General features: G+C 36.6%; 1 protein-coding gene across 7 annotated transcripts in view; it reads left to right on the top strand.

The window, feature by feature from the left end:
- OSBPL9 (oxysterol binding protein like 9) overlaps positions 1-22,345 on the top strand; it is a 123,360-nt gene that overhangs the window by 55,868 nt on the left and 45,147 nt on the right. For 3 of the 7 annotated variants that reach the window (XM_010951806.2, XM_045514312.1, XM_045514313.2), the window contains exon 5: positions 21,285-21,353. The exons of 2 other annotated variants lie outside the window; for them this stretch is intronic. In XM_010951806.2, the coding sequence (XP_010950108.1) occupies positions 21,285-21,353 (69 nt within the window). Of the gene's footprint in view, positions 1-11,366; positions 11,517-11,827; positions 11,986-21,284; positions 21,354-22,345 lie in introns of those variants that run through there. 2 more of the 7 variants (XM_045514314.2, XM_010951809.3) reach the window with 2 other exon arrangements.

Raw genomic sequence — 22,345 nt, 5'->3', positions numbered from 1 at the left:
GGATAGTTTATTAGTTTTTATTTGTTTTCTGGTTTTTTAGATAGCTGATATGATGAAATTAAAACTTTTGATTTCTGAGTTATTTATTCTTGCCTTTACAGTGTTACAGAATAAAGTTATAGTCATTTTCTTCTGCTTAAAATACTGATTTCTGTCTAGAAACAAGACAGTACAAGACAATGTTGAAAGTGAAATGCTATCTTAAAATTAAAATGTGCCAGGTTCATTTTTAAAATTTAGTACCTATACTTGGTTATTGGTATAGCCAAATTATATAGCTACAGAATTTGTCAGTTAATCGTATGTTTTGGGTAGTACTATAAGGGATGAAAGTGAAAAAAGAAAGAAAGAAAGAAAGAAAAAGAAAGAGAGAAAGAAAGAAAGAAAGAAAGAAAGAAAGAAAGAAAGAAAGAGAGAGAGAAAGAAAGAAAGAAAGAAAGAAAGAAAAGAAAAGAAAGAAAGAAAGAAAGAAAGAAAGAAAGAAAAGGAAGGAAGGAGGAAGGAAGGAAGGAAAGAAGGAAAGAAAGAAAGAAAGAAAAGGAAGGAAGGAGGAAGGAAGGAAGGAAAGAAGGAAAGAAAGAAAGAAAGAAAGAAAGAAAGAAAGAAAGAAAGAAAGAAAAGAAAGAAAGGAAAGAAAGAAAGAAAGAAAGAAAGAAAGAAAGAAAGAAAGAAAGAAAGAAAGAAAGAAAGAAAAAGAAAGAAAGAGAAGGAAGGAAGGAAGGAGGAAGGAAGGAAGGAAGGAAAGAAGGAAGGAAAGAAAGAAAGAAAGAAAGAAAGAAAGAAAGAAAGAAAGAAAGAAAGAAAGAAAGAAAGAAAGAAAGAAAGACAGACAGGAAGGAAAGGAAGAAAGGAAGAAAGGAAGAAAGGAAGAAAACCCAAACTGGTTTAAAAAAAAAGCAAATCTGGCTTAGGTGTGGTTTGAATTAGGCATTTAGCAATGTCTTGAGGACTCAGATCCCCCATCTCTATTCCTAGGACTTAGTCTTCTGGGTAGGCTTCATTTTTAGATAGGTTCTCCCTTTTTAATAGTCAGATGGTTGCAGCAATTTCAGCCTCCCATTGTAGGGACTTCAGATCCATAGTAGGTTATTGTTCTTTCTGGATGAAAAGGATTAGTGCTGATCACTTTAGCTTAGATCACTTTCTCAGTCCTGCCAATCACAGTTTCACAGTCATGCTGTACCTGGGATGTTATCTGCTTCATCAGAAACACATAGTTGGTAGGGTAGAAGTTAGTCCTCCCCACCCCAAAGCAAAGTCAGATTAGGGAAAAAAGATGCTGGGTGACAAAAACAGCAAATGTCTACTCTGCCACACTGAACATAATTTTCTATTTGTTCTCCACTGAAAGAGCTTATATTGTGGCATGTGTAGAGGGTTTTGTTTTGATTGTTTTGATTTACAGTATTGAATCATAGAAAACTGATATTTTAAAACCCTTTCTCACTACTTATCTTTGTCCTATACCAGGCATTGGCTTGATTAAACAATTTAGTATAGTGCATCCCAGGTCCTACAAAATGGTGAGCTCCCCATCACTTTGAAAGTGTTCAGAGGCTCAAAAAACATGTGAGGATGTGGTTATTAGGAGTTGAATATATGAGGTTATTAGGAGTTGAATACGACTTGTAAGAAATGAATATGGAGTAGGACGTCTGTAAGTTACTCTATAAGCTTATGCTTTTTAAAAGCAACTTCATAATTCCTGTAAGCTTCTTTTAAATTTAGGCTGTTTTATAAATGACTGAAGCATCATTTCAGCAAGTTTGTGATCAGTAAGAAGATATGTATTTTAAGAATCACATCAGATTGAATGTGGCAGATGAGAGTCCCTCCACAACTGATTAGACAGACATTCTCCCTGTGATCTATTCTCAGCTGCCCTTCCAGACATTTCTACCACTGCACCCCTACATAAACCTACTGGAGTGCTGCTGCTTACTTGCTCTCCTCTGGACACGTCTTTTCATTTCTGGTCCCTGCTTTCTTGCACATGGTGTTCTCTCTCTCTGTAATGCCATCTCCCTCTACTCTGCCTTTGCATTCTGCCTCTTTTCCTTGAAGCCCTCTTTAGAACTGACCTCTTCGCATGGAGCCTCCCCAGCTGACCCCTCCTCCCCTACCGCCCCAAATTCAGTGATCTCTTTCCTTTGAATGTAGTACTCATTGCTCAGTTCACTAAGTCCTTATCATATTCTTGTTACCCTTTAAACTCCCATCTCATCAGTTAGGATGCAGAATCCCTAAGGTCAGGTACCTAATTTGATCCATTTTTGGAATTTATGAGCTTTTGCTGGGAAGAGAGGTTATATGTCTTTGGGAACAACAAGAAGATAAAGATAACTTTGGGATGTGATAGCTTTGATATTTTAAAATACATGTAATATAAAATATGTATTTTTTCTCAAGTTAATACATGCAGAAGATAAGACATTTAGAAATACGTAATTAAATGTTAATTTGACTGGCAAAAATGGAAAGATTCTCTTCCCAGAGATGGTGAAGTGTGGTAAAGGACTTGACTTTGGAGCCAGAATGGCTTAGTTGGTATTTCAGTGCCACCACTTACTCTTGGCATTGAACTTACTCTGAGTCCCAGTGTTCTCTTCTATAAAAAGAGGCTAATAAAAGCACCTACTTTACAGGGTTGTTTTGATGATTAAATGAGTTAAATGGAAATTTTTTGAACTAGTGCCTTGCTGCAGTAAGAACTTGATCAATTTTAAGCCATTACTAATACAACTGTTCTTTTCATTCCCACCCCCAGTACTTGACATTCTAAATGGTGCTCTATAAATGCTAGTTAAATGAAGAAATAATTGAAGGAATTAACCAACAAACAGCTGATGTCTAGGTAGCTTTTTATCAGGTACTTTTGAAATGTATACCATACTGTTCGTCCTGTGGAGTAGGCACTCATGGAGCTCTCTTCCAAGTGAGTGTAGGAGAACATATTTTCATGTCTTCCTTTTCCGCTGAATTTCATGTCTGCTTTAGCCATTAAACTGTACTGCTTTGGCCTTGTCGTTACAGAGAGCTGTAGCACCTCCAAAATACTGAATTGAAAAGTGTTTTCTCTTTAACCACACTTTTCTTACCTTCATCCTCTTCTATCGCTTTATTTCTTCTGAACTTTTCTTCTCTCATTTGATCTGAGCTCTACTTCTCCATTTTTCTTGTCATTTGGTAACTTTCTAGTTTTGCTTGTCTCATGCCTCAGTATAGACCTGATGGTCTGCTTCTTCAACATATATTTTACTGTCACCCTTAGAATTTCTTGTCACTGGATATTTTACATTCTGGTTTCCATTCCCCAGGGACCCCATGGTCTAGTTTCCCTGCTTCTAGTTAGAGGTCATAAAATACAGATGGCTGTGTCTATCATAATTTAGATTTTGTCTGACTTTAATCAGATTTATATAAATATTTGACAGTCTTCTTATTGACTTCTTGATTGCTAGTTAAATCCTCACAGTAGAATCTTTTTCACTACCATTCAGTATCTAATACAGCCCACTTCCTTCTTTGTAGAAAAAGGTTTCATTTCTTCAACTTCTTGGGGACTTCACCTATACTTTCTTTCTCTGCTTTGCATACGTCAAAGAAAAAAAAATTCTCACTCTTTCCCAATGTTAATACTACCTCCACACTCTTGAGTGCATTTTTCCTTTCAGACTATGACTTCACTCCCTCACCCTCCAGCAGACTCCACCATTTTCATGAATTCAGCTGAAACTTCTGTGTAGATGACTTTCTCCCCTCCCCCTATTTTTGTATCTCTTTTGATACTTAGTTTCAGTCCTACATTCTTCCCTTTTGGATTTTTGCCAATTATGTGTCTCCCTGGATTTCAGCCTAAACATGGCTAAAACTGAGCTAGTTTATCAACTCTCTTCTCCTCAAATCCTTCTCTTTATCCATTTTTTCTGTTTCTGTTAAATGACAGCATTATTCTCTGAGCCATTGATGTTTGAACGTTTTAAGGTGATAACTTCTAACCTGCCATATCTGGGGACTCTTTTTTTCCCTTTTCTTTTCCTCTTTTTAATAAGATTACTCACATTCCTTTGCTCACTTTGACTGTCATTTTTCTGGTACTCTCCTAATATTCATGAATTTATTTCCTTCTTCATCCTATAAAGTGAGCAACTAAAATTAAGATCTTAAGGCATCCATAACTGTGAAAAACCTTTAATGGTTTACATTTGCCTATAGGATGAAGTAAAACTTACTAGGAGATTTCAGGCTCTCTTTGGTTTGACCCCAACCTACCTTTCCATTTCCATTTCCCACATGTACCTGATGCTTCACATAGAAATCTTTCCTGGTTTCGTGCTTCTGTTCATGCTCCTCTAAGTCCTCCCCACCGCCAACCCTCAAATGTGCCTCTGTAAGTTTCATTCCATCATTTAAGGCCCAGTGCATATTACCTTTTCATTCTATCTTTTTCTTTTCACGGTAATAAAAAATTAGCCTCTTATTCCTTAACCTCTGCTACAGTGTCCATGTCTATGTAACCTATATAACATTCTGCTTTGTAGTAATAATAGTAGCAACTAATATTTGAGCATTTCTTATGTGCCAAGAATTATGTGGATTTTACCTGCATTATCTCTTTTAATAATAAAATACTATATAACTCATCTCCCACTTGAGATTATGAGGCTAGAGAGAAAATCTCTTATTGATAGTATGTTTCCCATAGTACTTTTCCAAAGCCCAACAGGCACTGTCCAAGCTTCTGAATAAGGCATAAGATGCAGTATACTATAGTAGAAAATTTTTAGAGCTGGGTTGGCCAGGATTTGGGTCCTGGCTCTGCCCTCTTACTAGCTGTGTAATCTGTCTTTTAAACCTCTTTTAAAATTTACCTGATCTCTAATGGTAGGTATAAAACCTCAATAAAGTGGCTGTGGTGAGGTATTATATAGTATCTCTAACATATTATGCCTTGGACATAGAAGGTACTCATAAATATTAGTTCCAGTCTTCCTTTCATCCTGATTAACTATAAATTCATCTGAAGCATCTCTTCTACCTTTCCCTTTCCTTCTTTCTTTCTTTTGTTATTGTTTTTTCCTACTATCCCTGCTTCTCTGTGAGTATCTGCAAATTGCAGTTAGGGTAGTCTGAGGATGGAAGGACACAATTAAAACCTTTTACCTCCTTTTAACTCCTATGGAACTTAAGTTTCCAATAGTCATTCTAAACTTGTTGTATTTAGCTTGTATTATCTTTTCATGTGTTTACAACCAACTTCACTCCTTGAAAAGAGGCCATAGGAACTGCTAAGCCTCTTCCCTCTTTTTAGCCTATAAGAGGCGTTCAGTAGATATTTGATGTTACTGATTAATGGAGGGAAACCTTTCAGATTCTATACTTAACCTAGTAAGCTTTAGTGCAAACTGAATGTTGAGAGATTGCCAGCAAGGGATTGATCACTGGAATAAGACTTAGGATGTTATATCCTATAGGTTTTGCAGTATCTACCCTATGTTATATAAGGTATTATGAATTACAGCAGCTTGTCTGGATAGCATACAGGTATAAAATCAGTTTTATAAACTTGAGTAAATGGACCCATTTGGGGGGAAAAAAAAAACTCTTGCAAGAAAAGAACTCTTGAATTCCAGTGTTTTAAAGTAAAATATCATAATGTTATTTAATGTGGACAAACATAAAGCTCCATATAAACTTCTTAGGCTTAAAATCTTACAGAACTAACTGTACATGTGAATGATAGTTGCAAATTAAATACAAACAAAACGCAAAGCAATGAAATTAAATTAACATTAATGTGATGAGTGATATTACCTTGCTTAAAGTGGGTCACTACTTAGAATGTGAATATGATACTGTCGGGGTAGATTCTTCTTAAATTTGGCATGCATACACTACTGTGTGGAATTTGATGACTTTATAACCTCACTTTTCTCTGTTCTGACTACTGGGAAACCTTCATTAGTACAGCACCTGTCATGAGGTCTTTGACCTTCACTTCACACATATGTCATTTTCATGGCAAGTAGTAGTAATTGGTGCTAACTTGATTATAAAGAAAAACATGGGCAATGAAATAACTTGATGGTATTTGCATTTGAGGTTGTCACTGGCTGATTCAGTGTGTGGTTATACTAATTTTTATAGGTTATCAGAAACTAAAGCTAAAACACAGAAGATTGTGATAGAGACTTTTTTAGATCCCAGTTTGAAAACCCTCACTTAGGTGTTTAATTGAGTTGTATAAACATTTAAGTTTTTGGCTTTTATGTTATAAATGAGTTGATATTTTAAAAACTTTTATACTAAATGGTTCCTGTGAGTATTCTTTGGGTCAAGAAATTGGGCTGTAATTGTCTTTGCATGAGTTTATGTAGGCTACTGTAGACTATATCTTAGGTAGTTATCAGTTTGGAATTTTGTTATTACTGCATACTTATACATACATACATTCATTTTCATATTCTTTTTCATTATAGGTTACTACTATAAGATACATAGTGAAAACTTTTTATTTATCTATTTTGTATATACTAGTTAGTATCTGCAAATCACGAACTCCCAATTTATCCTTTCCTACTCCCTTCCTTCTCTGGTAACCAGAAACTTGTTTTCTATGTCTATGAGTCTGTTTCTGTTTTGTAAGTAAGTTCATTTGTGCCTTTTTTTAGATTCCACATATAGATGATATCATATGGTATTTTTCTTTCTCTTTCTGGCTTACTTCACTTAGAATGACAATCTCCAGGTCCATCCACGTTGCAGCAAATGGCATTATTTTATTCCTTTTTATGGCTGAGTAGTATTCCATTGTATAAATATATCACAACTTTATCCAGTCATCTGTTGATGGTCGTTTAGGTTGTTTCCATGTCCTGGCTATTGTATATAGTGCTGCTATGAACATTGGGGTGCATGTGTCTTTTCAAATTAGAGTTCCCTCTGGATATATGCCCAGGAGTGGGATTGCTGGATCATAGGGTAAGTCTGTTTTTAGTTTTTTGAGGACTCTCCATACTGTTTTCCATAATCATTGCACCAAACTACATTCCCACCAACAATGCAGAAGGGTTCCCTGTTCACTCTCTCCAGCATTTATCATTTGTGGGCTATTTAATGATGGCTGTTTTGACTGGTGTGAGGTGATTCCTTACTGTAGTTTTGATTTGCATTTCTCTGATAATTAGTGTTACTGAGCATTTTTTTCAAGTGCCTATTGGCCATTTGTATGTCTTTATTGGAGAATTACTTGTTTAAGTCTTCTGCCCATTTTTGGATTGGGTTGTTTGGTTTTTTTCTTATTAAGTTGTATGAGCTGTGTTCATATTCTGGAGGTTAAACCCTTGTCAGTTGCATCATTTGCAAATATTTTTTCCCATTCTCTAGGTTGTCTTTTTGTTTTGTTTATAGTTCCCTTTTCTGTGCAAAAGCTTATAAGTTTAATTAGGTCCCATTTGTTTATTTTTGCTTTTATTTCTTGCCTGGTAGACTGCCCTAGGAGAACATTGCTAAGATTTATGTCACAGAATTACACATTGGCTTTGATCTCAAGCCCCTAGAGAGAAAGGACGTGATACCTGTAAGAATATAACTGAGAGAAATGGGGGTACTGGTAGAAACCTCACTAGAAATGCCATTGAATCTGTGAGTAAACCATCATGCATTCTTTATACATAAAGGACATGTGATAGAATTCAGATTACAAATTGTTACTGAGGCTGGAAAAACAATAGAACCATTCTGAAGCCTTTTTTCAAAATCAGATACTTTGGTATAATTATATATCTGTTAACTTTTATTATCGACAAATGCAAATTTAGTATTTAAGGTGCAATTTAGGATAGGAGCTGAGAAACTAATCATTAGTATTAGGTTACCTTAATTCTATACTCTTTCTGTAATGGCTTATGTATCTAACTGGGTAACTAATACTAATAGAAATCTTTTGAGTATTTTTCTTGAGTGTTAAGCTACTTCACTGAAGATTAGGTTTTTGAATGTATATTTCAATTTCTCAATATGTAATACTAATATAATATATAATAATAACTATCACTGTATTGTTTCCTATGGCCTCATTAGATTTTATTTTTGTATCATATAGAAAAATAGATGTGTTTGTTTTTCTCGCTTGAAGCCCTTTATTTCCCAAAGGAAAAGATTGCAGTATAGATGTGTCACCTCTTCCACAGGTAAAATGGCATAAAGAAGTAGCCGGTTACTTAGGGTTCCCACAACAAAGGAAAATTCCCCTAAGGGCTGTTGCCAACGCAGTTGCTATTCTGAGGGCAGACAAATTTCTGGCTCCTAAATTGGAACTTAGAATTCTAGGATTCATTTTTTTAAGTAAATTCTGTTGTACTAGTTAGTGGTGGCCCGTCTATCTTGAACTCTTGGGAAACAACTAAGAACAGATGGTCCAGTTTCATATGTGCTAAAGGTTATTCCTTTAACTGCCAGAAATTTATTTTAATTGTGTTTTTATGGAAGTCTCTCAGAACTTATATATTTTCCTCTCTTCTCTTTATAAAACTAAAAAGTTTAAAAATTTAAAAAATTAGTGCATGTTCAATTTAGAACATACATAGAATACAGAAAAGTTACTTATTTGGTAAATATTTATCAGACATTTAATGTATTCCATGCACTATACTAGTTGTACAGGATATAATTGTGAATGAACGACATATTGTCTTTGTCTTTTTGGATCTCAGCCTAATATAAAGAAGAAAATAAAAATCATGAAAATTGAGTTAAAAAAATTTTTTAGTGGAGGTACTGAGGATTGAACCCAGGACCTCACACATACTAAGCATGCCCTCTACCACTGAGCTATACCCTCCAAAATTGAATTTTTAAAAAACTACAATAAAGTGATGTCATAAGTAAGTTATGCTTTTAAAAAAATTATAAACTATGTAGTTTATAAAATAAAAGCAGTAGTTTTCCATATTCTTTTTTTAGAGAAAAACATAGAGTTCCCACTTGTTAACATGCTAATCCTAATGTAAAGTTTGTGTAAAAGTGGAGCATTTAAAATGAAGAGTAATTGCACAATACAAAGCCATTTCATCTATCTTGTGGCAAGGAGCTGTGTACTTCTAACCAATTTTGGCAACTCATGTAGTTTTAATGAAATCTTCTAGTTGTTTCAGAAGAAAGTGGCCAATGCAGAATTTAACTCTAAAAAATAGGGCAATAACACCTATCTCATATAATTTAAAAACCTAAATGGTACTAAAAGGTTCATATAGAAAATCATCGGCCTCATGCTTCTCTGCTTTCTCTGTTCTGCTTGTCAGACTAGCCATTTTCAACCCTTTTAGCTATGTTTATAGTGCTATTTTTGTAGCATAGGATCTGGTATTCCATTTATTCAGCAGACACTTATTTATTAAACACCTAATACATGCCAGTCCCTGTATGAGGAGATGGTAAAGACAGTGATGAACAAGGAGGTACACTATCATAGCCTTTGTAGAGTTGTATAGAGGGTATTCATTCCTGACTTTGAACCAAGTATCTCTTTTTGTTAGATAATGCAACTTTGCCATCTGGTAAATTTACTGTAATTTTCTGAATCACTGTTGATAGTTTAATTGATGTTTATCATAGAATTAATGTTTATTTTCAGAATCTATTACCATAGGAAATCCATTACTCAGTACCTAATATGTGAGGCATTTGGCTAAATACTGAGGATATGATGAACAAAATCAGATAGATCCTTGCCTCTTTAAGCTTACAGTCTAGTGGTGAACATAAATATTAGATAAAGAATAATGCAAATAGATAGGAAATAGAGCAGTGGTTGGTGGGATTGACTGCTGGAGGAGCACAAGGGAAATTTTGGGATAACAAATGTTTTATGTCTTAATTGTGGTAGTGGTTACATTTGTGCATACGTTTATTAATATATATTGAACTGTATATCTAAAATGGATGCATTTAATTGTATATAAAGTATAACTCAATAAATTTGTTTAAAAAGAGGAATAACTCAATACACGTAAAATTATAGCTGTAAAGTTTCACAAAGGAGCTATGAGAACATATAATAGGAAGAATTCACATAGGCAGGAAGGAAATAATGAGCAGAAGTAAATTAAGTGAAAGGTGGGGGGTTGGTGTCAAGGGGACAGTGTAATAGAAATAATCACGGGCCATGTGCCAAGGGCCCAAGGTTAGATTTATGGCATATTGAAGAAACTTGAAAAAGTCCATTGTGTGGAGTGCAGAAAATGAGGGACTGGAAAGGTTAAGATGGAGCTAGGGGTAGGTATGGCTAAACTTGCAGACCATATTGATGGCTGAGTTGTATTCTAAGCACCGAGGAAAGCAGTTGAAATTCTTTAATGGTCGGGGTGGGGGGAGCATTGAGGAAGGAGTAATGATGTTGGTTTTGGAAACCAATTACTGTGTACATAGTGTTGAGAATGAATTGGAGGAGCTTTAAGAAGCAGGAAGATTTTACTAAGGAGTTTATTTCAAGAGACTGGGACCTGTAATTGAGTGATGGTGATGGAGAGAAGTGGATAGAATTGAGGTTGTATTTAGGGGGTAAAAATGGCAGAACGTGGTGATGGATTGAGTGCAGAATGAGGGAGGCAGCAAGGACTTGCCAGGTTTATGGTTTGCGTATTAGAGTGGATGGTAATGTTTTTATGTACCGATACCAGGCGCACTAGAAGAGGACCAGGCTTTTGAGGATCGGGTGCTGGAAGAGAATGCGTTTGGTACTGGCCATTTTGAAAAAACTTGCATAAAACAAACCGAAGCTATCTTTAACAATGAGTGCAGCGATGACCCTTTTGTGCAGTGTGCATTGTGTTAATTGTTGTAAGGGCTACCAGAAGTAGTACAAAAATTAGATGCTTAGGCATTTAGTAGAATCATGGGTATGTAAATAACCATAAGGAAAAAACAGTAACAGCAGGAGATTGTCCTCCAGATCAGTAAGTTAATAACCGTTTATGTCTGTGATTTCCTGCATTTTGGATGGTTCTCTGTTGAGGTCCTCTAAGTCTGAAATTTTGATCAAATTTGGTTATGCTACTTGGATTCCCGAAGCATCTTCACAAGCCACCTACATACCTTATGGAGCTGTGGCACAACAGCAGGCCCACGATGTTTCCCTGGATTAATAAAATAAAACAGGCACTCCTGCTTTTGTTTATTGATATAGTTATCTCCTCCTCCCCTCACGCCCTCCTCCGCTTCGCGACACAACTTCCGGAAGTAAGCAAAAGCAGTTATTAAGATGAAACTTGGCTCCACAGCCACCAAAATATTGGGGATGTCGAGCTAGAAGAGGGTGGGTGGAGGTGGAGCAAGCTTACGTCTGTGACTGGGTCCTTCCCCACTCAGCACCCTGTGGGAATCCCCGAAGCCTAGCTGCGCTCCCTGGAGCCACGAGCGCCCTTTCCTGGGGGCGGCATTAGCTTGGCGGAGTTTCTGCCGCGTGTTCCGAGGCGCGAGTCCGGGCGCGGGCGCGGGCGCGGGACCCCGGCCCCAAGGTGAGCCCTAGGCTCCAGGAAGAGGTGTCTGGGCAGGGGCTGGGCGGCGGGGACAGGGGGAGGGGCCGGGGAGCCCGGTCCGCCGAGCCTGGTCCGCCGGGTGCCCGCCGGCAGGGGCCGGTCCCTCCCGCCTCTCCACCCCAAAATTGGCCTAACCGCCAATCGTCAGCCGCTCACCTCCTTTACAGCAGGTGACCTATGGCCAATCGCCAGGGGTCTCTTTGCCAGGAGGCGGCAGGACCAGCCAATCGGTGCGGCCCGTAGGCCGGGGCGGGGGCGGAGCAGGGGTAGGTGTGAGGGGGTGTCCCGGGGGACCGGCTGGACCTGGCCAGACCGACTGCGCCGCAGCACGGGATCCGGCGGAGGTGGGGAGAAAAAGGGGTGCTCGGAAGCGGCCCCCGGCTCCCTCCCCTGGAGGCACAGAGGGCGGGGGCCTTGGCGAATGGCTTTCTTGCTGGCCACTTGCGGAGTGAGTAGAGGGTCTGGGAGAGGGGTCGGCCCCAACCCCTGAGTCCCCGGGGACCCTGCTGCCTGCCCGGGGACGGGCCGTGGGCGCGAATGTCGCTCTCTCCTTGCCTCCTTCCCGCTGCCCCCTGGGGTGAGTAGGACGACGTGGCTGCCCAGGCCCTCTCTTCCCGGAGACTCTCCTCACTTCCTCGGCCGAGGTTATTGGAGCCTGAGGCCAGGGGCCTTCAGTACCACCGAGAGGTCATTCGCCACCATACCAGACTGGAGAGAATCCCCCTTTTCGATTCATTTTTGTGGAACTCTTGTTTTCCTTTCGAAAGCTGTCTCAAGATACTAAACACAAGAGTTAAGCTTTCTCTTAATGTGAAAGCTTAATTTTGACCAGTTTCCCATTAATAGAATCTCCATTGCGGGCCAAACGTCTTCTCATGTAGTTTTATTTTTGTCTCTGTATTCTGCCTGGCCCAGTATTTTTGTGTGTAATAATTATGGGTATTTTTTTTTGTGAGTATGTGTGTAGGTAAAGAGGCAGTTTTTATGCTTTTGGGGTAGCTTGTGAAAAATTACTGAAAACTTGGAATAGTTGTATGGGATTCACGTAAAAACTGGAGGGAAAGGTTTAGGTTTACAGTTCAGCTTAGTTATTTGAAGTTGAGTATAAGGACTAGACTAGGAAGCATGTTTGAATCATGCATTTATTGTAGCATTCCTACTGTACGTCACAAATATTTTTGTTTTTAAAGAGTAAGAGATCAAGAAAACTTGCTAATTTAAAATAACATTTGGCTTTGTTGATTGAACTGTTTACTTTTAGCTGTGTTTATGAAATAAAAAACAAATCAAGTAATTATTTCTCCTAGTTTTGAACAGAGAAGCTGGGAGAGATCTTAGAATAGTAGTTGCAGTTTTTAAGAGCTTTTGTAGTGACCTTTAAATTCTCATCCACTGTGAATCGTCTTTCAAAAGATTGCTTGTTTTGAACTGAGTAGGTGATAAAGCCTTTTAATGAATAATGTTAACATCTCTCATTTACTTTCACTTTTTTTTTTAATTTTCACTTTTTGTGCACTCCAACAACTTACATAAAAATGCTGTATTACCTTCCCTAGCCCAAGGAAGATAAAAACCACTAAAAATCAGGTTTTCAGTCTGAGGACTTCAATGAGAAATTAGAACGATAACAGAGAAGCTGGATGTTTTCAAAGTGTCCTGAGTTTGATTTTGACAGAGATGACATTATACTTGAAGTGCCCCTCAATAAATACAAGGCTGCAGTGGCTATCGGTCACATCCATTTTAATATATCCAAAGTTATAGATGATATTTTTCCCTTTGATGTGAAAAGATTGGGTAATAATCTGATCACTCAGCCATCCCCAGTTGATGTGAAGATCAGCAGGGAATTTAGTTGAATGGAAGATTGGTTCAGCCAGCAAAGAGAATTATGATACAACCATATTTCTGCTGATTAGAAAATCAGGCAGTTGCAGTTTGCAGTCTATTGCTTGAGAAAGAAGGTATCAGACTTTTATTCTAAAAAGCAAAATCTAGGATGTCCTCTGGGATATAGCGATTTCTGTCAGTATCTAAACTTTATGGTGTTGAGTGAGAACTGATGTTTATGGGGATTTTATAGAAAAAGTTTTTATGGATACTATAATGTACTTGGCCTAAAATTATATTTAGGAAGATTTTCCAATAAAGGTTTAAGCAAAGATTATGTTTGAAAGAATAGTTCTTAGGCCAAAAATGTATTTAAGCCAAGGACCTCTCCCTAAATATTTTAAGTAATTGAAATTCCAACACATACTGGCAATTAGTCATTTAAAGCCATTTTCCATCTCCCTTATTTTCCATGTCCGGTAACCAGGTCCTGTTAAATTTTCCTTGGTAATATCTCTTGGATTTGGCCTCTTTTTTCCACATGACAGTGCTTTAATTCAGGCCCTCATCATTTCTCACCTAGACTTTTGCAAAACCTTTTAACTGGTCTGCCTGTCACTAAACTCCCTCTACCCATACTCTTTATCCACAGTCAAATCCCACTAAGTCACTCCTGTGCTTAAAAATGTTTTGGTTCCCCCTTGCCAAAGCTCAGCTGCTTGAAATATTTCTCGAGGCCCTTCACAACCTGGTCTTAATTTATTACTCTTGAGTCTGAACTCAGCTGCAGGAGCCCTGCCCAAGACATGCACTTTAGTGCTATGAACTGTTAACCATTTGGAAATGGCATAGCCTCTCATAGCTCTTTGTTCAGCCATAGACCTTCAGTCTTGATTAGACTTCTAATTGCTTAGAATTCAATCCAGTGATGTATCTCCACTTCTTTAACATACAGTTTGTGTGTTACTTTTTCTCTGATGTCCTTCCTTGAGGCAGAGCAAGTCAGAATTACTGTTGTCCTCATGTGCTACTACAGCACTTTATTCATACCTCTATAGTACAGCCTTCTTAGGTTGTAAATTTTTGTGCACATATCTGATTATTGCATTATATTCTTAACCTCCTAGAGGTCACAGGTTCTTACTCATTTTTATATCCCTAGGGCCTTTGTCCCTAGTCCAGTGCTTGGCACATAGTAGGTGCTTAACGAATGCTCATTAAATGACCAAAATGTGTGACTTAATCATGTCCTAAGTGTGCAAACATTTGGCTCAGTTGTACTGGAGTTAGGTTGATAATCCCTGTGAGTTAGAAATGTCTCCTAAGTCACCCGGCTCCCTGGCAGCAGCCACACCTGAGAGATAGGCCTGGAGAAAATGTTTAGAAACAATATTATAAATGGTGGATTCCCAGGCAAACTACCCTTCTCCTCAATCTGTATGAACTCTAATATAATTGAAAGACTACTGATAGCATACTGACCAGCACAAATTGATTCTGTGGTGGTGTCATAAGAAAAAGAGCATGTTGCTGGCTAGAGAAGTCAGGGAGACTGCTTGAGGGAAGACTGTAATTTGAGCTCATTCCAGGAAATTAGGTAATGATTAATTGTATTTGCTATTTGTATTGTCCTTAAAGATGTCCTTTGAAGGCATTGATAGTACCTGGCACATACCAGATATTCAATGAATTTTTGTGTCACAAAGGAATGGTGATGGTTGCTGTGTGTGTGTGTGTAAAAGCGTGAGAGTGTGTGTGTAAGTGTGAGAGAGAAAGAGATACTTGTAGTCCTTTCCACATGGGAGTTCATTTATTTTTGGAGACACCTTTAAGAACTTTGCTTCTTTACTGTATTGACTGAACAACTCATTTTGTTTTTTCTGAAATGTGCTACTTCAACCAAGTTATTCTGCTGACTTTGTTTCTTTGCGTTCTCTGCATTCCAGAGTATGTTTAAAATCTGGTTGTATTAATCTTCCTTATTCAGTTTAAGGGTTACACTAAATTTTTGCTTGTGTTGTAGTATTCTTTGTGATATGCAGGTGCAGGATTTGACTGCAGTTGGAGCCTATAAATTCTTATTGTCCTTATTTAAATGAAATTAATTTTTTTCAAAAGTAAGTGGACCCTAGGTTTTTCCAGTATGGTGAGGTGTTTACTTATCTGGGGAACATGGTTATTTACCTGGAGATACTGGCTTCACAGAATCTTAGAACTGGAAGGGATTTTAAAGTTTTAATTCAACCTCTACCTATTTTTATAATGGAGAAAACATTTCAGAGAAGCCAAATGACTTGCCCAGGGCACACAGAGACTAGAATAACTAGAACTATAACTTATGGTTCTTGCTCTTTTATTAGCCCTAGAGAGAACTGGGGTGCTGCTCTGATGTTGCTCTTCATCCATTGCTCATCTTGCTCTCCAGGCCCCAGTAATTTTTCAGTTTAGGCACAAATTTTGTTTTCCTTTCAAATTCAGCATCTGGGTTTAAAAAAAAAATCATCTTACATATTTCTCCAAGAGAATATTGTTCCTTATTTGGCCTCCTTGTGCTTTCCAGTCTCTTTGTGCTTGTATTAGCTCCTAAGTCTGGGAAGATGGCTTTCCTGGTTATTCTCCATTTTCATGTAGATTCGTTCTCTGCTCTTCTCTACTCTCTGCTCCAGGAGGCTGAAGTTTACAGCCTGTGCCACCTGAGGTCCTTAATCATCTGGCTTCTGGTTGGGTTTGGCCAATGGAAGGACAGAAGATGGAAGAAGGAAAGAGGGAACCTTTGGGGTACTTATTCCTCTGGCTCCTTCTCTACTTTGATGCATTTCTAGCAGTGACTGTGTCCTACAACTGGGGTGTCCTTTGAGTAACTCCTCCACTGACTGGCTGTGGTAACATCATTTCCCTCCTTCTTCCTTCAGTCTTGTGGGTAGTGAAGGCTTTTTTTGGGTACATCAGCATCCACTGTTAGTTTCCTTAACCCTGTCCTCATTTCTCTAAGTCATTTCATTAAGGAGAAATTCAGACATCCCATCTGATTATGCTGTTTCCCACCCTTGCCCACTGCTGTTGATACTTCCCCCTTCCCATCTCTGTCCAAATCCTGCATTCTAAAATGCTACCTCTGTGAAACTTTTCTCATCTCTTTAACTTTCTCCTTTGAATCTCTTAGTACCTTTCTCACAACACTTAATTTCCCATACTCAGTTATTTGTAGGCAGATGTTTATCTCCTGCTACAGGTTTGAAACTCTTAGGGCAGGATCTGTATCTGCTTTATCCTGGCATGCCCAAAGCATCTGCACAGTGCCATAGTTATAAAAGCACCCAATGAACAAATCATTATTGTAATGCTGAATTCCAAACGCAGAATAATATATATGAAACTGTGCTCGTGAGATTTGGTTTGAGAATGAGTTTTTAGGACAAGTCACTTGTCATCGCCTGGTCTTGCTTGTACTACCTGGGCTGTATAATGTCTTTCCTCCTGTTCAACTTCTGTTTTCTAAAAAACTTGCAATTAGCCTTAAAAATGTTTCATACTTGTAGTTTAATAAATCCCTTAGAATAACTAAATGTTATTTATGATTTTTTTCATGAGTACTCTGATTTATAATCAAGCAAGAACTTCATTGATTGCTTTTTTGGTTATTTAAACCCTAACAGGTAGGCACATTTCAGAATTCCTTAATTCATTCATTTACAAAGTTTTTATTGAGCCCTTGCTATAAACCAAGCACTAGCGTGAGAACACAGTAGAGAACAAAAGGAGTCCTGTGTCCTGTTGGGCATATATTCTAGCCATATTTTAGACCATTTTGGTAGATTTCTGATGACAAACTAAATCAGGGCAGTTTTGTATTACACTTTTAACAGCCTTAGCAAAAAAGCCTGTTTCCTTCTGACTGTTTTGATATCCGCGGGCAGCTAAAATCAGATATACAAAAACTGTTTTGGCATATATAATTTTAAAGGATAAATGCCAAACCAATTATAGAATCTATTCTTTTCAATTCAGGGTTGTTGTTTTTGTTCTATTTCGTTTGTGTGAGAAATAAGCCTTTTAGTTTTTATTGTCTTTTGGTCTGACTGGTTTATGATTTAGCTTCCCTTGAGTATTTTTTCATTTTCAGTTTGTTAAATTTTACTATACAGAGAGATCCAGTTTTGTTAAAGAAATGTATCAGGTTTTGTTTGTGAAAGCATTTCATAATCAAATTTTCAACAAGTATTATAAATGAGTATGAGAATTCTGCAGTTCTTCAAAACTTAACTACTAAAACACTCAGTTTAAGAATTCACGTGTTTCGTGTTAATTTCTCCACGTCATATGCAGAGGAGATTTCTAGAAAACTTCTAGAAACCTTCTGAAACCTCCATTTTTCATGGACCTTGAAAATAGAGTTTTTGCTTTCCAAAATTCTGTTAAGCTGAATGATAGACAGTAATCTGAGATTGGGAAGATGAATGTATTTTTTGCATCCCATTCTAGTAAGCAGCTCAAAACTTATTTAGATTATGGAATGACAACCTGTGACTTTTAAGAAATAGATTGCCAGTAGCCTGACCAACTAGTGTGTGAAAAGAAAAGCTCTGGCTGGTTGCCAACACCACATGATCAAACAGTGCTTTGTTAGGGGGAGTCATGTAGTAGGTGTTTTTGTTTTTTGTGAGTTTACTTTCCTAAATGTTGACTCATAACCATGTTATTGGCAGGAAGGATGTGGAAAAAAATTAGATATTCTACTTTGTTTTACTAGCCATTTTTTTCCTCAGCATTTATTCCAGTATAGTGGTGATTGCTAATTTTTAAGTGTTTTGGGTTTTTTTTTGCTAGTTTGTACTTTATCTGTAAATGATGTTATAAATTTGGTATGCTATATTTTATTTTGCTAGGAAGGGTGTATCTGAACAGCTTCAGTATTGCCAAGTTTTCTCTCAAGACATTTTAAGATTTTATAGATAATTTTAAAAGAGTAATGCTGTTGATTTTGCAAGTTAGAGTAGTTATAACAATTATGAAACATTTATAACTTGCAGTTTCTGAATACTTTTTACATAAAGCTTTTGAATTTAAATAAATAAAATAAATACATATTTATTTTTAAAAATCAGATATCATGAATACATAAAGTAAAAATTAAGAGTCCCTTTCTCAGTCCCACTTCCCAGGAATAATATATATATTTCATGTGTTTTGTTTCATGTGTTCTATTTCAGGGGTGTGTGCGCGTGCGCGCGCGCGCAAGCCCACGGGCATGTGGGTAAATAAAATAACATTATAAAAATGTAACTTCTATATTATGTCTCTACTTATGTTGCATAACGTAAACACTCAGCTAATATTAATCGACTTGGATTCTGATGTCTATTTTATTTCTATAATTTGTTTTCTACATTCAGAGCCTGCAAACTCATATTTCATTTGAGATTTTTTTTTAAAGCAATTTGCTGCATTCTGAAACCTCAAGGCAATTTTATATTCCTTCCAAACAGTTGTATCTCTAAAATGCTCCCTTACAGAGAGGGAGAGCGTATAATTTATTGTCCAAAGTGGGGCTCTTTTGAGAGTTATGGAGACTGCTAATAATTTTGTTGAAACAACAAGCATAAACAGGGACTATCCCAGACAAACTGGGATATATGGTCACCCTGTTTATAACTTCAGGGTTTTATTTACTTTTGGCAAGTAAACTTTTCATGATTTTATTGAATAAATTGGGAGAGTCATTTGGAAAGGCAAGTTGTCCAATGATTAAACAGAGAAAAATGGTACAAATCCCACAACCTTTTGCAGTTGTTTGAGTAACCAAATCACTTGTGGAATCATTGTTAGTGTTTTGTTCTGTAAGTCAAAAGGTCACATAACAGTGTCAGTATTAGATGAAGAGAGATCATAAAGAGTAAACAGGTGTGCTTAGAGTTATGATTAAAGCCAATGAATTTTGGCATGAGTGTCTGTACCTGATTCCTGTTTGGCAAAGCAGCTCTTTTCCATCCCAAGTAGATAAGCAATTCAGATTTGGGGGTGTGTGTGTGGGTGTGGGTGGGGGTGTGTGTGTGTGTGGGTGGGTGTGTTTAAGAGAAGCTATTTTCTTTGTAAATTTTAAAATACAAGCAACTTTATTTTTTAAAAACCTAATGTATTTTCAAAAATTAGATTATTTTATGGAAAGAGGGGGCTTTCTTTATATTATTTAACTCTTTGTTACCAAGGTAATAATTCAGTACAATTTACCTTTTGTAGTTCAGACATAATATCCAGTACTTTTCTGAACATCTCCTGTGGAGTTTTATTTCTGATCTGTTTTTCAAGACGTATTTTATCACTTGTTCTGTCTATTGCTCATACCTTTTTTATTACTATTATCTATTTTCTTCAGAGCTCATCAATTTACTGTTTGTTTTACCTTTTTTAAAGGAATGTTAAATACAGTTTAACTTATGCTTGTGTCCTGTTTTTGATTATACTTCTCTATTAAAATTGCATCTATTTTATGGTATTAACTGGTTATTAATTCATTTTGTTTTCAATCCATCAAACATTCATTGAGTGCCTTTCCTATATGTTAGGCACTAAAATTTAGGGCCTGGGGTACAATGGTGAATCCTGGTTATTTTTAGTTCCACATTGTGAAGAGGAAATAGAACACCTACTGTTGTGTTACTTAATACTTATTTTTTCATACTATCTATCCAACAGCCTTGAGTGGTTTGTTATTGTACCCATTCCTGTATAGGAAAATGGAGGTGGAGAAAGTAACTTGGCCAGATCATACAAGTAAGTGGTTAGGGAGTCGCAGATTTAGGGTTTAAAACTGAATCAGTCTGACCTTAAAGCTTGCGCTCATTTTTAGTATACCGTGTTCCTTCAGGCATTTTTAAAATTACATTTTAGTCTCTTATGCCATGAATTCTTTTCAAATATCATTGTGATTTAATAGAAAAGTATAATGGATTTGAAATCAAAGAACTGGGTTGAAATATTAATTTAAAACAAACAGAAAAAACCTAGCTGGATGATTTGGATAAGCGCTTATAAAATAGGCTTAATATCTATTTACCTTACCATGTTATAATAATGAAATAAGAAATGTAAAGTATCTAGCAGAGGACCTAATACTCTGAAGAAAAAAGTAACATACTGTATTATACATTCCTGGTGACTCCATGGTGTTAGAACTGTTCAGTTAGCACAATGAAAAAAGATACTACCTTTTAGGGCATTCTTGGGGTACCTAGCAATTATTGATAAGGTAGCTATAGCTACCATGTTGACAAAAGAGGACCTAATTTGGAGCCTTAGATTATCAGGGCATTGAATTAGATGGAAAATACCTTCCTGAAGATACAGTGGAGGAAAGAGTTTAATAATAGGCTCAATTTTATGGACATTGTTGAATTGATAACCTTTACTCCAAATGAATTGGTAGTTGGGTATTCTTTAGGGTTAAGAACAGGGGAAATTCTTACTCTCAGAAATTCTCTCTACTTCTGAATCCTGTTTTCCTTTAGCTGAAATGGTTAACCACATAGACAACAGATTATAAATGTTTCCAAATTTTCAGTAATCCAAGGAAATAATATATTAGTATACCTCACATAAAATCATGGTCTTACTAATACTTCTGTTTTCTTTAATATACTTTTTTCATTATTAAAGCAGCTTTTAAGTCATATGATAAGAAGACAAAATGATGTCATTTCTCAAAAAAATTTGTTAACAGGTTTCTCAGCAACAGAAATCATTAAATTTGGCATAATATATTCTTTTATTTATTTTTTAACTTGCCATTTGCTGCTCATGTACCTACTTTTCTTCTGTAAAGTTACAGATTTTTCTTTTATTATTCCTTTACTTAATTATTGATGTCAGACGCACAGCATAGTAACTTTCTATTCTCTCTTTTCCTTACCTTTATGGAAGATCAGTACCACACTTGCTTTTTTCCAGTCTTCTGGTATCTCTCCAGTTCTTGAATTTTCAAAAATAATTGTAAGTGATTCAATTGTAAGTATTCCCTATACTTCTTTGGTTGGATGAAAGCGTATCTGTGATGCATGTCATCTCAAATTGCTAACTGTGAACATAAACTTTCCAAATACTCCCATATTTTAATCAAAACATTTCTGCAAAGTTTTTTTTAATTGTAGGGTGTGTGTTTTGCTAATTTTTAAAAGTCATCTACTTTTGTCCAGATTTATGCCATTTATTTTTCATCAAGAGGCTTGTTTTCTTTGGTATTTTTCCCTATGTTAAGTTTTTAAGCTGTTACTCTCTTTTACAGTTCTACTACTGATAACTTATTCTATTTTCTTGTTATTCTGAACTTTTCTATGAGACTTATATGAAATAATTTTTCTATTTCTCTTTTTGCAATGAAGTTTTGATATATACTATTTAGTCCTCTATAAAAGAAAGCATTGAATATAGGATACTTGATCCTTTAAGTTTTTGCTGTGAAATAAGATTTGATATGAAAATGATTACTCATTTGTGAATTTCTTTTTACAGTACTATTGCTTAGCCATAGCCTTTCCTGTTCTGTATTATTCTTCTCAGTTCCTTAAATTACCCATAACTTTCTTATTTTCTGATTCTGGCCTCAAGAAGACCTTAAAGCACATTTTACCACCTTTACCTCCACTGTTCATTACTCTTACTCTGTCAGCTGAAATTACTTTGAAAGTTTTTACTCCTTGCCTCAAAAACTGCCTCCTGTACTGTTTTATTCAGTGTCTCTCCAAAGCAGATACACGTGAAGTACAATGAAGTACAATTCATACGCACTTCAGAGAGTTTAAAGACATCCCTTGTAGTGCTCTTCTTTTTTAATGGTGATGAAGCATTCAGTTATGTGTGTACATGAAGTACAAATAGTGTTTAATGTCTCAGTTAAAGTCATTAATAGAAATTCATTTGATTTTGCTGACGTTTGTTAGCTTTCAAGGGCCTTCTGAGAAAAGTGATGCTATTCAACATAAGTA

This window comes from Camelus bactrianus, chromosome 13, assembly GCF_048773025.1.
Source record: "Camelus bactrianus isolate YW-2024 breed Bactrian camel chromosome 13, ASM4877302v1, whole genome shotgun sequence".
In the NCBI taxonomy this organism is placed as follows: Eukaryota; Metazoa; Chordata; class Mammalia; order Artiodactyla; family Camelidae; genus Camelus; species Camelus bactrianus.
This window is presented reverse-complemented; position numbering and strand designations above follow the sequence as displayed.